The sequence below is a fragment of the Lynx canadensis genome, chromosome B3, assembly GCF_007474595.2.
Source record: "Lynx canadensis isolate LIC74 chromosome B3, mLynCan4.pri.v2, whole genome shotgun sequence".
NCBI classification, from domain to species: Eukaryota; Metazoa; Chordata; class Mammalia; order Carnivora; family Felidae; genus Lynx; species Lynx canadensis.
Window position 1 is genome coordinate 19,116,879 of NC_044308.2, and position 12,701 is coordinate 19,129,579.

Consider the following 12,701-nt stretch of genomic DNA (forward strand, 5'->3'; position numbering starts at 1 on the left):
AACCCCAATGGGTCTGCCAACTCTGGGAATCATTGTAGCTGTCACGCGCCATGCTCACCACAGGAGAGAAATCATGAGGAGGGAAAATGAGTAATAGTAGGAGGTTGTGGGATGATAAAAAGCTGTTTAATGTTTGACAAATTCAAGTTCATAAAGAAGTTTCCTTGAATTTAATAAAGATGCTAAAAATGTTCTTTGCATTTTTTTTTAATATTTACAGGTTTTTTAACAAAGTTCTGTACATAAAAATAATATACAGAAACAACCCCATCAACTGTCTGCATCAGTAATCCTCGCTGGTGGGCTCACCATTTACAAGGAAGACATCATTCAACGCAACCTGTCACAGAGACTGTCCTACCAGCAAGGACTTCTAACTTGAAGAACCATTACTAGTCTCTTTCATCTCAAGATTGTTAGTCACCTGGAGGGTCTTATCTACCAACTAGCAATAACTCATGAAATCAATGAACACACTCATTGTGTTCACAGTTAGTGAACTGTGACCAACTGTCACTACTGCTAGTGGTGAGGTCTATATCCTATGCGGACTTCGACCATTAAAGATGCAGGTGTAGTTAAGATCAGAAATAAACCCCACTCCCCTTGGCTAGTCACTGTGAAAAGTGTGCGTAAGGCAATTGAACTGAGGGTTACGGATTCATCTTGCTAATGTCAAAAGCGACACTAACAAGATTCTTAGCCTCATCCACCAGCTGACGGGCCTCTGCGTCCGGGTCTCCAGGAGCAGGCTCCACCTCCTTCACCAGACAAAGGGTTGTAACCTGGGATGAGAGAAAGGAAGCAAAACAGTACTGGGAACATTCTGTATCAAACATAAAATCGTGATCCTCACATGCAAAGCACTACAAAGCTATGGATTCTATTCTCACGGACATTTTCACCAAACTTTTAGCTACCATGTGAAAAAAATAACTTTATTCTGTGACTGCACTTTGAATTGACTTTCGGTGGGAATAAAAGCCATCCAGCTTCCTGATCTCAACTCCTCAAACATATGAAACTCCCCAAAACACACAACAAATTTGCCCAAAAAAACCTCTCAAGATGGCTGGATTTAAATATATGGAGGCCCCTATTATAGTGCTTAACAAAATGTATACAATTCAGCAGCGCCTGGGTGGCTCAGGCAGTTAAGCATTTCTTAGTCTTGGCTCAGGTCATGATCTCATGGTTCATGGGATTGAGCCCCGAGTCAGGCTCTGTACTGACAGCACAGAGCTTGCTTGGGATTCTCTCTCTCCTTCTCTGCTCCTCCCCTGCTTGCGCTCTAACTCTCCCGCTCTAAAATAAATAATAAATAAAATGTATACATGCAAATAAGGACTGTTCAAGCTACAGAAAATAAATTTAAAAAAATCAAAACAGAACAGAACTTGCTGTTCTCAGTGAGAAATGGGTAATCTATGTACTCTGCCCTCATTCTTAACCCTGCAAACTCACTAGCTTCCCAAAGTTAATGGACATTTGGTAACTGGGTTGAGTGCTCAGGCTTTAGGCCAGTGAGACCTTAACTGAGGTGGTTTTGCTCTTTACTTGCTGTGGCATCTTTGGGCAATAACTCCCTATGCCTCAATTTCCTTATTTGTAACACACCAAGCTAGTCAGAGAGCATCTAGCTCAGGATCAATGGAAACACTAAGATACCATGCACATAGCAATATCATGCATTACATTTTCTACGATTTCCACTCCTCTCCTAAATATCACCACTGTTTGCTCTGAAAAATATCCTTCCAGCAAGGTAAGTTAAAAAAAATTTTTTTTAATGTTTATTTTTGAGAGAGAGAGAGTGAGTACATGTGCAGGCAAGTGCAAGCAGGGGAGGGGCAGACATACGAGTGCCATCATTCCACTCACTGGGGCCTTGACTGACCTCCTTTTCAACTTATTGAAGGTTTACTTTTTTTTTTTTTTTTTTACTAAGTGGACACTGAGGCCAAGGAGGTTACAGGCCTTCAGAAAGCAGGATTTTCACCCACATCCTTGCCCTGGGACACTGGGTAAGAGGGCTCCCCAGGTTGGTGACTGCCAGGGGTATGGGGGGCTTGGTATGTGCTTCTTCTGTTTAATCTCCATAATCCTAAACTTCGGAATTAGCCTCAGTTTATAGACAACAAAAGGAAGAAACAGAACCTTGTTTTTAAAAGGTAAATATATGCCATAATTGCTCAAAATGCTTTAACGTTAGGTACTTACCACCTCCTCGCAGAGGTTTTCTGTCAGACTTCCGTTTCGGCAGGACTGATGAAGTAGAAGGCCCAGCACTATCTTCTTCCGGGGGCTTTCTTATATTTCCTTTGTAACTTTTTCCTTCTTGCATGCTGTCCCACATTTCAATCTTCTGTCTCCTTTTTGTTCTTCAAGCTGAGGAAGAATCACACGTTACAGAATGAATTCAGAAGCTGTCATCTTCCTCAAAGAAAACGCAAACTGTGCCAATTTTCTAATTTTTGTTTTTTAATTTTAGGGCATGCAAACAGGAGAGAGACACAGAGGGAGAGAGAAGAAACTTTTTAAAAAAATTTTTTAAAATTTACATCCAGGTTAGTTAGCATATAGCGCAACAATGATTTCAGGAGATTCCTTAATGCCCCTTACCCATTTAGCCCATCCCCCCTCCCACAACCCCTCCCGTAACTCTCAGTTTGTTCTCCATATTGAAGAGTCTCTTATGTTTTGTCCCTGTTTTTTGTATTATTTTTGTTTCCCTTCCCTTATGTTCATCTGTTTTGTCTGTTTCCCTTGCCTCCGGAGATGTGTTAAAATCCTCATATGAGTGAAGCCATATGATATTTGTCTTTCTCTGACTAATTTCACTTAGCATAATACCCTCCAGTTCCATCCATGTAGTTGCAAATGGCAAGATTTCATTCTTTTTGATTGCCGAGTAATACTCCATTGTGTGTGTGTGTGTGTGTGGTGTGTGTGTGTACCATATCTTCTTTATCCATTCATCCATCGATGGACATTTGGGCTCTTTCCATACTTTGGCTATTGTTGATAGTGCTGCTATAAACATTGGGGTGCATGTGTCCCTTTGAAACAGCACACCTGTATCCCTTGGATAAATACCTAGTAGTGCAATTGCTGGGTCGTAGGGTAGTTCTATTTTTAATTTTTTGAGGAACCTCCATACTGTTTTCCAGAGTGGCTACACCCGTTTGCATTCCCAACAGCAGTGCAAAAGGGTTCCTCTTTCTCCGCATCCTTGTCAACATGTGTTGTTGTCTGAGTTAATGTTAGCCATTCTGACAGGTGTGAGGTGGTAGCTCATTGTGGTTTTGATTTGTATTTCCCTGATGATGAGTGATGTTGAGCATTTATTCATGTGTCAGTTGGCCATCTGGATGTCTTCTTTGGAGAAGTGTCTATTCATGTCTTTGGTATATTTCTTCACTGGATTGTTTTTTGGGTGTTGAGTTTGATAAGTTCTTTATAGAATACTAACCTTTATCTGATATGTTGTTTGCAAATATCTTCTCCCATTCTGTCGGTTGCCTTTTACTTTTGCTGTTTCCTTAGCTGTGCAGAAACTTATTTTGATGAGGTCCCAGTAGTTCATTTTTGCTTGTTTCCCTTGCCTCCAGAAACGTGTTGAGTAAGAAGTTGCTGCAGCCAAGATCAAGGAGGTTTTTGCCTGCTTTCTCCTCGAGGATTTTGACGGCTTCCTGTCTTACATTTAGGTCTTCCATCCATTTTGAGTTTATTTTTGTGTATAGTGTAAGAAAGTGGTCCAGGTTCATTCTTCTGCATGTCGCTGTCCAGTTTTCCCAGCACCACTTGCTGAAGAGACTGTCTTTATTCCATTGGATATTCTTTCTTGCTTTGTCAAAGATTAGGTGGCCATACGTCTGTTGGTCCACTTCTGGGTTCTCTATTCTGTTCCACTGATCTGAGTGTCTGTTCTTGTGCCAAGTACCATACTGTCTTGATGATTACAGCTTTGTAATATAGCTTGAAGTCTGGGATTGTGATGCCTCCTGCTTTGGTTTTCTTTTTCAAGACTGCTTGGTTATTTGGGGTCCTTTCTGGTTCCATACAAATTTGAGGATTATTTGTTCTAGCTCTGTGAAGAATGCTGGTGTTATTTTGATAGGGATTGCATTGAATATGTAGATTGCTTTGGGTAGTATCGACATTTTAACAATATTTGTTCTTCCTATCCAGGAGCATGGAATCTTTTTCCATTTTTTTTGTGTCTTCTTCAATTTCTTTCATAAGTTTTCTATAGTTTTCAGTGTATAGATTTTTTACCTTTTTGGTTAGATTCCTAGGTATTTTATGGTTTTTGGTGCAATTATAAGTGGGATCGATTGCTTGATTTCTCTTTCTCTTGCTTCATAGTTGGTGAATAGGAATGCAACTGATTTCTCTGCGTTGATTTTATATCCTGCCACTTTGCTGAACTCATGAATCAGTTCTGGCAGTTTTTCGGTGCTATCTTTTGGGTTTTCCATATAGAATATCATGTCATCTGTAAAGAGTGAAAGTTTGACTTCCTCCTGGCTGATTTGGATGCCTTTTAGTTCTTTGTATTGTCTGATTGCAGAGGCTAAGACTTCCAATACTATGTTGAATAACAGTGGCGAGAGTGGACATCCCTGTCTTGTTCCTGACCTTAAGGGGAAAGCTCTCAGTTTTTCCCCATTGAAGATGATATTAGCGTTGGGTTATTCATATATGGAGAGAGAGAATCTTAAGCAGGCTCCATGCTCAAAGCGGAGCCCAATGCAAAGTTCTAACTCACGAATGTGAGATCATGACCTGAACTGAAACCGAGTTGGACGCTCAACCGAGTAAGCCACCTGGCACCCCAACAATTTTCTAATTTAAAAGTCCTTCAAACCAAACCTTCACCTGTGTTTTCTTTAGTTAATAACAGTGCTGTCATCTAGTGGTAGGAATTTAACTCACAAACAGAAACTTTACTAAAGAAAGCAAAAGGCATCATGGAAAAATGAATACCGATCAGTTCTCCTGAAACTTGCCCATAGGAGGACATGTGAAAGAATTCTGACTTGGAACAGGTGAGCGTGGCTGGCAGGCCTGCTCTGTGGCCATGTGGCCATGTTACCTAAATCACTTAATCCCTCTGCTTTGCATTCTGTGAGGATCTAATGAGAGAAGATTTGAAAGTGCTTTGAAAGTCAAATACTACTGGAAACATAAGGAAAAACTAATCTTGGTGGAAAACTGTGCACAACAATGAGCACTTGAGAAAGCTTGTAATCCTACAGTGAGTAGGCACCCGAGGAGGGTGGGAACACGGTGCCCTGGGCCTTTGGCTCTGCTTCCTACTCCCAGAAGAACAACATTTCTGCCAGTAACTGGGTACCATAGCTTACATACGCTACATTTCCCATTCCCAGTGGAATCCAGACCCAAACTGCTGGTTTCATTCTGGTTCCAGTTACACTGTGATGTCACAAGGGTATGTGAGAAGATGCCTTAAGAAATCACATATCCAGAAAATTCCTCCATGGCTTTCAGAGCCCCTTGCTGATAACCCCAAATACCTGTCTCCCCATGCTTCTGCTGTCTGCAGATACAAGAAGTCAAGGAGGAAATCATCTATTCTATACTCCTAGCTGACACAGAGAATGCCAGGATGGGACTCAGCTGACATATCCTGAGACTACAAACAAGAGAGCGCAGTTAGCTGTGGGTCAGGCAGGCTCAGTCAGTTGATTATTACTATTATGTTTGTGAAGTACACGAGACAGAACCACATGTGCTACAACAATCTGAACACTGAACACAAGCTTTTGTCCCTTTGCCAATTTTCGGGGGCTCAGACTGCAATTTTAAAAAGTGATCTTTTAAAAAGATTATTTTTAGCTGCATCGGCAAACTGCATAAACGATCAAGCTATCTCATGGACACCACACAAAAAACTCAGGCCCTGAAGTCATCCATTCTGACATGCAGAAGGAATTCAACTTATTCGGTGGCTCTAGGAACAATAATAATTACATGGTTTGAGATCGGCAGAGCAAAAACCTAAAATATGCTCAAAACTGGCTCAAAAACTAAAAGAACTAAAACATGCTCAAAAATGGCATTTATGTATACTCTGCTGCCACTTCAATGAAAAATTCCTATGTGTGTTTATATATGGATAAATACTTCTGGAAAAAATATCTACAAATCCTAATAGGGAATGCTTGGGCAGCAGCAGGTAGAACAAGAAGATGAGAAACTTAATTTTCATGGTATTGATTTTTATATCTCGAATTTTTTTACTCTGTGTGATTTAAAAAGTTAAGTAACAGCAATGTGCTAGTACATTCTAGGTTACTGGCTGCTTTTAGTGGAAATGCGCAACTACACACAGAAGAAGGCTGCTGAGAGAGTTACCATGGAGGAGGAATGTGTGGAGCAGGTGTGGTCCTGCTCTACCCTTTCTTTCTGGGCTCCAGCCAAGCTGGGGAGACCACACAGAAACCACAATAGCCACTAGCAGTGGCAGAAAGGCACATGACCCTGGAAACACCAGAGACACAGGCAAAGCCGACAGGAAGACCTATTGCTCTGCTGCCTTAGAGCCAGCAGAGGTTTCCTTCTGGGAGGATGAAGGGGGGCCCAGAAACATCTGGACTGACACTTCTCAGAAAGCAGAGTCCACACCTGGTCGTTTCAGTTACAGACAGGGTCCAATCTGGTGGGTGGTCTCGCACCTATGAAGGGCGGCACAATCCCCTGCCGGCTCAGGTCACTTCCAACCGCATCCTTGGTTCTTCCACCTCTCCCCTTCTCCTCCCCCCTCCCCAACCAAACCTGTAAAAAAGCTTTCAAAACTCCATCTCCTGCTCTCCTTCTCACCCTTGGGTTGAGCCCATCGCCACCCTCCCTGGGCTCTCCTTCCATCTGCCGAAGGTGGCCCCACCAAGCTAGTTCATATGAGATACATGGCTTGAAAGAGACAATGGAGGAAGAAGCTGAATGTGTACCCCGTGTGTCCAGTGCCACGGCACCCTGACACACCGTTTTGGGTGAAAATACTAGGCGGGGAAACCACTGAAAAGCAAAAAGGTAAATAAAAGACATCTTTTTTAAAGGAGTCTTTTCCCCATAAACCGTAAGATATTGCACAAGGAAAGCACGCTGACAGATGCTAAGTGGAAATGATTCTGTCACAACCAGTTGTTCCCAGTGCCCGCCCTAATGGGGGAGGCCATGCAGGCAAGTGTGTGTATACACACCCACACACACTCTTTTACCCACTAAGCCTCCAACTATTTCTTAAGACCATATATTCAAACTCAAACCGGTTCATACCTGTCTCAGTTTTTCCTTATGCTTTTCGACTTGTGCATTTAATTCTTCTTGCATTTTCAAACGGGCAGCTGCTAAAGCCTCTTGCCGTTTAACAACAACATCAGGTTCTAAAATGTCAGAAACAATTTGAGAAAAAAGAAACTCCTGAGAGTCCATATTATTAGAAGGATATGGAAGTACAGATGTCAGACAATACAAAAAAACATGGATTTTACACAAAAATTCTATTGCTCTGCATGTATTTTACTGCTTATGGGGGCAGAGGATTGTCCTATTGTCATAGTTCATAGCCCTAGTTAAATATCCAGGGCACCAGAAACCCTTTAGAAATGTGTTTATGCCTGGGCTCCCCCAGCAATCCCAAGTCAGAGAGCCTGGCACAGCCCAGTGACTGAGACAAGAAGTGGTTGAGGGGCACCCCAAAATTCCATTCACAACCTGGACACCTCCTGACGCCCAGTCTCCAGGGCTGACCAGAATGCTAGAAGACAACCAGGAGAAGATAAAGTTTTCTGATCATTAGCCGTCACTTACCTGGCCCAGATCTATACCACAAAGAGGTAATGATCCTTAGATACTTTACCCTTGTTTCTATGGAAAAGAAACATCCTTCCAGTTAGCATTAATGGAAATGAGCTCCCCAGCTTTATCTGTTTTATTTGGTTTATAAAACAAAACAGAATTTTATAAATATTCAGCTAAGTTCTCTATCTGCTCATCTACTCAAACCACCATGTCAAGGATCACCAAAGGGCAAGGACACAGGGGTGTGGCTAATTTTTAAAGAAGAAAACAGGGGCGCCTGGGTAGCTCAGTCAGTTAAGCATCCAACTCTTGATTCAGCTCAGGTTATGCTCTCACAGTTTTGTGAGTTCAACCCCCACGTTGGGCTCTGTGAAGAAGGCCCAGAGCCTGCTTGGGATCCTCTCTCCCTCCCTCTCTCCCTGCCCCTCCTCCACTCATGCTCTGTCTCAAAATAAATAAATTTTAAAAAATAAAGAAAAAACCAAAGAACTTGTAGTTCAAATCAGCACTATACAAAAGTATAGGCAATCATCACTACCTAGACAGTAGTGGGAAAACACCACTTAATTGAATCCACATAAAATGGGCTAAAATGTTGTGGTCAGTCAAGGGAGCATATGCAGTGGTAGGAATGGCTGGAACTTTTAAGTAAATTATTTAGGTATTTACTTATTTTTGAGAGAGAGAGAGAAAATGTGACTGGGGGAGGGACAGAGAGAGGAGACAGAATCTGGAGCAGACTCCAGGCTCTGAGCTATCAGCACAGAGCTTGATGCGGGGCTCGAACTCATGAACTGTGACATCATGACCTGAGCTGAAGTCAGATGTATAACTAACTGGCTGAGCTACCCAGGAGCCCCTGGAATTTTATCTTAAACAAAACAAAATGACAATTCCACTTCACAGAATATGAAGTTTGGTAACCATTTGTAACTATCAGGTCATTCTCCGTATAAATCAATCAAGTGTGGAGTTTTTAAACCTGATTTTCCTAACAAAATCGTACAACAGCACAACATAACACTTTGGGCTGCACATTTACTTTTTGCAGTGCTTCACGAAAACAACGAGTTCTCTTTAAAAATGCCCATCATCTCATAGATCTGCTCTCCCAGTGTAAGACAGATTTCACACTGCCAGCACCTCCGCCATGAAGAAGGCTGTACTGGGTGACGAAAGCAGTTTCCTAACATCACTGCCACCCTCTTGATGAAATCCTGCACCTTATGCAAGATGAACAACTGTAATTTGTAGTTTGTTGTGGATGTACAGCCAATAATCAAAAAAGATGGAGAGAATGGCAGGACCACAGGGCTTCGTGGAAAGAGGAGAGGCATGTTTGAGTAAAGGACATTTCTAAGTCTTTCCACTAATGACTACTTTTGTGTCACAACATGTGCTTTTCTCTCTTCTCAGTAACTGTGGGGAGTCCAAAGAATGATTTTTATCTGTTTAATTATGCTGCTACTCCCCAAACATTTAACATTTCTTTTTTTTTAAACTGTTATTTTTGAGAGACAGAGAGAGTGTGAGCGGGGGGAGGAGCAGAGAGAGAGAGAGAGACACAGAATCCGAAACAGGCTCCAGGCTCCAAGCTGTCCGCACAGAGTCTGACGTGGGGCTCAAACTCATGAACCGGTAGATCATGACCTGAGCCGAAGTTGGACGCTTAACCGACTGAACCACCCAGGTGCCCCTGAACATTTATCGTTTAGATATGTCCTCAGAAACTAGCTTCTATCTAGCAAAAAGGCTAAATAAATTTTTGCCACAGCCAAATGTAACTTGAAAGCAGATCTGATGAGGAAGTTGCGAAAATCAAATGTGATGGATATGAAGAACTAAGTCTGCATTTCTTGTCGCTCACAATGGTTCTAGAAATTTAGTAGGTAGACCCCCAAGTATGGAGAAGCTGTGAAATTTTCATTTCAATCCATCCCCTAAATGAAAAACCATTAAAAGATATGCAGGAGTGCCCTACCCACCACCAAGCAGGTTTTCCATCCCATGACAATCTCTGAAATTAAAAAACCTATTGCACATTTCCCCAAGATCAATTGCAGAAACATAAAATGGTTTTCCTCTCGTGCAGATTAGAAGCAAGACCTTCTTACTTTTAGTAACAGACTAACTTTTAAATGCTAGAAGAAAGAGGTGTAAAGCCACACCTTCCTTTCTGTTATCAGACACTAACCCACTGCAGCCGCAGCTCGGTCCAGCTGTCTCTGCCTCAGGGCCCTGAGTCGGGTGGAAAGCTCTGAAATACCACGTAGAGAAGGATGCAGCTGAAGACGATGTACCAGCCATAGTGGCTAGCAGGGAGCCCACTGAAAAGAAAACAGTTTTCAAGAAAGTAAAAAAACCATATATTGCTAAGTGGACTTTTTCATAAAATTCACCAAAAGACAAAGGAAGCATAGGTCCTGCCCTCGAATCCCTCCGGGTCTAGCTGAGGAAATGGCCTCCCAAGTAGGCAGTTAAAATAGAAGCGAGTACAATTCGGGGGTCACCGAGAAGGGACTCCTCAACCATCTGGAGAGTCGGGGGTGGAGGGCAAGTCCGGAGAGCACGGGAAGCGAGTTTCACGGGTCTGGAGGGATGTTGATCCGACTCAGGAGGGCAAAGGCCTTCGGACCTCAGAAATTTATAGACAGGGGTGGCCGTGGGGGCCGATACAGCGCCGGGTATGGGGGACGAAAGCGAGGTCTGGAATGAAATGCCAAGGGCCCAGTGGCCCCAGTAACGCAAGCCACAAAGGCTTGCTTCGCATAAAGGACTGGCGCAAAAAAGGGCCCGACGGCGCAGCCAGGAGGAGTGCAGCTCCTAGAGGGCCTCGGCGCGCGTTCCAGGCCAGCCGCCCGGACCTGCGTGGCCGCCACCGGCTCCCAGCCAGGCCTCCCCTGGCCTCCCCAGGCCCCGCCGGGCGCGCAGCGGAGGACGACCCACCAAACATGGCGGCGCCCAGGACAGCTCGTGGCACCAACCGGCAACCCGGGGCCACTCACCCGTGACGTGGAGGAAGCGCAATCCCTCTGTCTCCAGGGCCGGCCGCGCGGACAGCTGCTGCCCGTCGCGCTCCATGGCCGCCGCCGCCACCCTAGGTGGCCGGTCCGCGTCAGCTCGAGTCTTCGCCTTCCGGCCCGCCCCTCCGTATACGTGGCGCTCCGGGGACTAGCGTCCCTGAGCCCCGGCCAATCGCGGCGCGACCCGGTCCTGAGACTCGGCCTATCACAGCGAGGGTGTGTCCATCCAGGAGGGGCGTGGCCAGCCGGGCGGGGCGGGGCGGCAACAAACTGTCCCAGCCGACTGCGCACCGTGGGGCTGGGCGGCCTCACCGCTCGCCTGAGGAAAGCAGCCTGACTGACCTGCGGGCCGACTCCCGCGGGCGTGTTTACTTTTGTACCGATTGCACGCCGACGTCCCTGGAGGTTAGGGGCCGCCTGGAAACAGGATTTGCGCCCACATCCTTGCTCCGGGCCCACTGGGCAGCAGAACTCGTCAGATGAAACGCTGGCAGCCTCCTCCTCCAGCTGCCCGTGTTCAGGCTAAGAAAGGCCCGCCGACTCTCACGGTTCTCCACCCCTCCAGAACCAAAACCTCCGGGGAAAGAATTAAGGCGGTGGCTCCAGCACGTATCGAATCCTACGAGGTGTCACGCGGCAGTAGCAGTTGTTATCACAGTTTCCTGGTTGTTTCCTCTGCCTGCAAAGCCTTCCTTCACCGCCTTCCACTCCTCTGGCGTCTCTGCCGCTCAGAGGCCTGCTTTAACCACCTTACTTGAAATTTGGGCTTGAGTGTGTTTTTGGAGAAGGCTTTGAGGTGAACACACACAGCTGTGTCACGGAGGGAGGGTTGACAATCAAAAATGCAACCGTGAAAAAAAAACAGAGACCAGGTGATGACGCCAGAGCGCGCCGCCACCCCGTAGGAGGCCTGCATCTCTCCTACCCAGGCGCTACCGCTACCGCAGTGGGCGCTCCCAGCTCTGGGTCACCTAGGAGTTCCAGGGGAGTGGGCGATCCGACTCAGGAGGGCAAAGGCCTGCGCGGCAAGAGACGTAGATTTTTACTGGGGGACTGTGGTTCGTGCGCCGTGGCAAAGAAAAGCCTGAAAGCTGTTCTCCACCTTGAAAATGGGCTCTTGAAATGGGGAAATTGAGGACCCTGGATTTTGTCAATTAAGGCTGTGAAGACAGCCACTGATTTGATGAGTTTAGGAGGGAGGAATTTTATTCTTTGATGTTTTCCTCTCACTTGTAAAAGATGATGAACCATTACTCTTGAAGTGGTTTCTCACTTGCTCTGGCATCTTGCAGGAACTCGATGTGCTAAAACCGAACTCTTTCTCAGGATGACTTCAGTACTTAGTTTGGGACCAGCTTTAAATATACCATGTGCGGGGGCACCTGGGTAGCTCAGTCCATTAAGCTTCCGTCTTGGGCTCTGGTCACGATCTCAAGGCTCCTGAGTTCCCGCCCCTCGTCGTGCTCTGTGCTGACAGCTCAGAGCCTACACACACACACACACACACACACGCCTTATGCATAGTGATCAGGCTTGCCTGACTTGTTTGGTTATGCTCTGGACACCAGGTACACTGTACTGCGGGAGTCACTGTTCATGGAAGCAGTCGGTGAGGACCTCTCTTTTTTCTGAGTTGAGTCCTGAAAAGTGGTCTGACACAAGTTTCAACTAATGCATGGTAAATTCTTTTTTTTTTTTATAGTAACTTAGTGGTTAAGTGGGTTGAATAAGATTAACAGATACTTCCCCACCCTGACAAGTGTCAGATTAAGATGTGAAAGCTTCAAGAATGTTGCAGTGAACATCATTTCAGAGCTTGCGGTGTGGTTCAGGGATTTATTTGGAGTAGCG

The 12,701-nt window shown here is 45.1% G+C and overlaps 1 protein-coding gene across 1 annotated transcript; it reads right to left on the bottom strand.

Annotated features, from left to right (window-relative positions):
• Nucleotides 1–107: 107 nt before the first annotated feature.
• Nucleotides 108–10,953, bottom strand: SELENOS (selenoprotein S). Its single transcript, XM_030317508.2, is given in 8 exon segments — nucleotides 108–785; nucleotides 2,221–2,372; nucleotides 3,530–3,546; nucleotides 7,303–7,409; nucleotides 10,022–10,084; nucleotides 10,087–10,137; nucleotides 10,140–10,154; nucleotides 10,833–10,953. Coding segments are annotated over 8 exon segments (561 nt in total). The 5' UTR covers nucleotides 10,909–10,953; the 3' UTR covers nucleotides 108–705.
• Nucleotides 10,954–12,701: the final 1,748 nt, after the last annotated feature.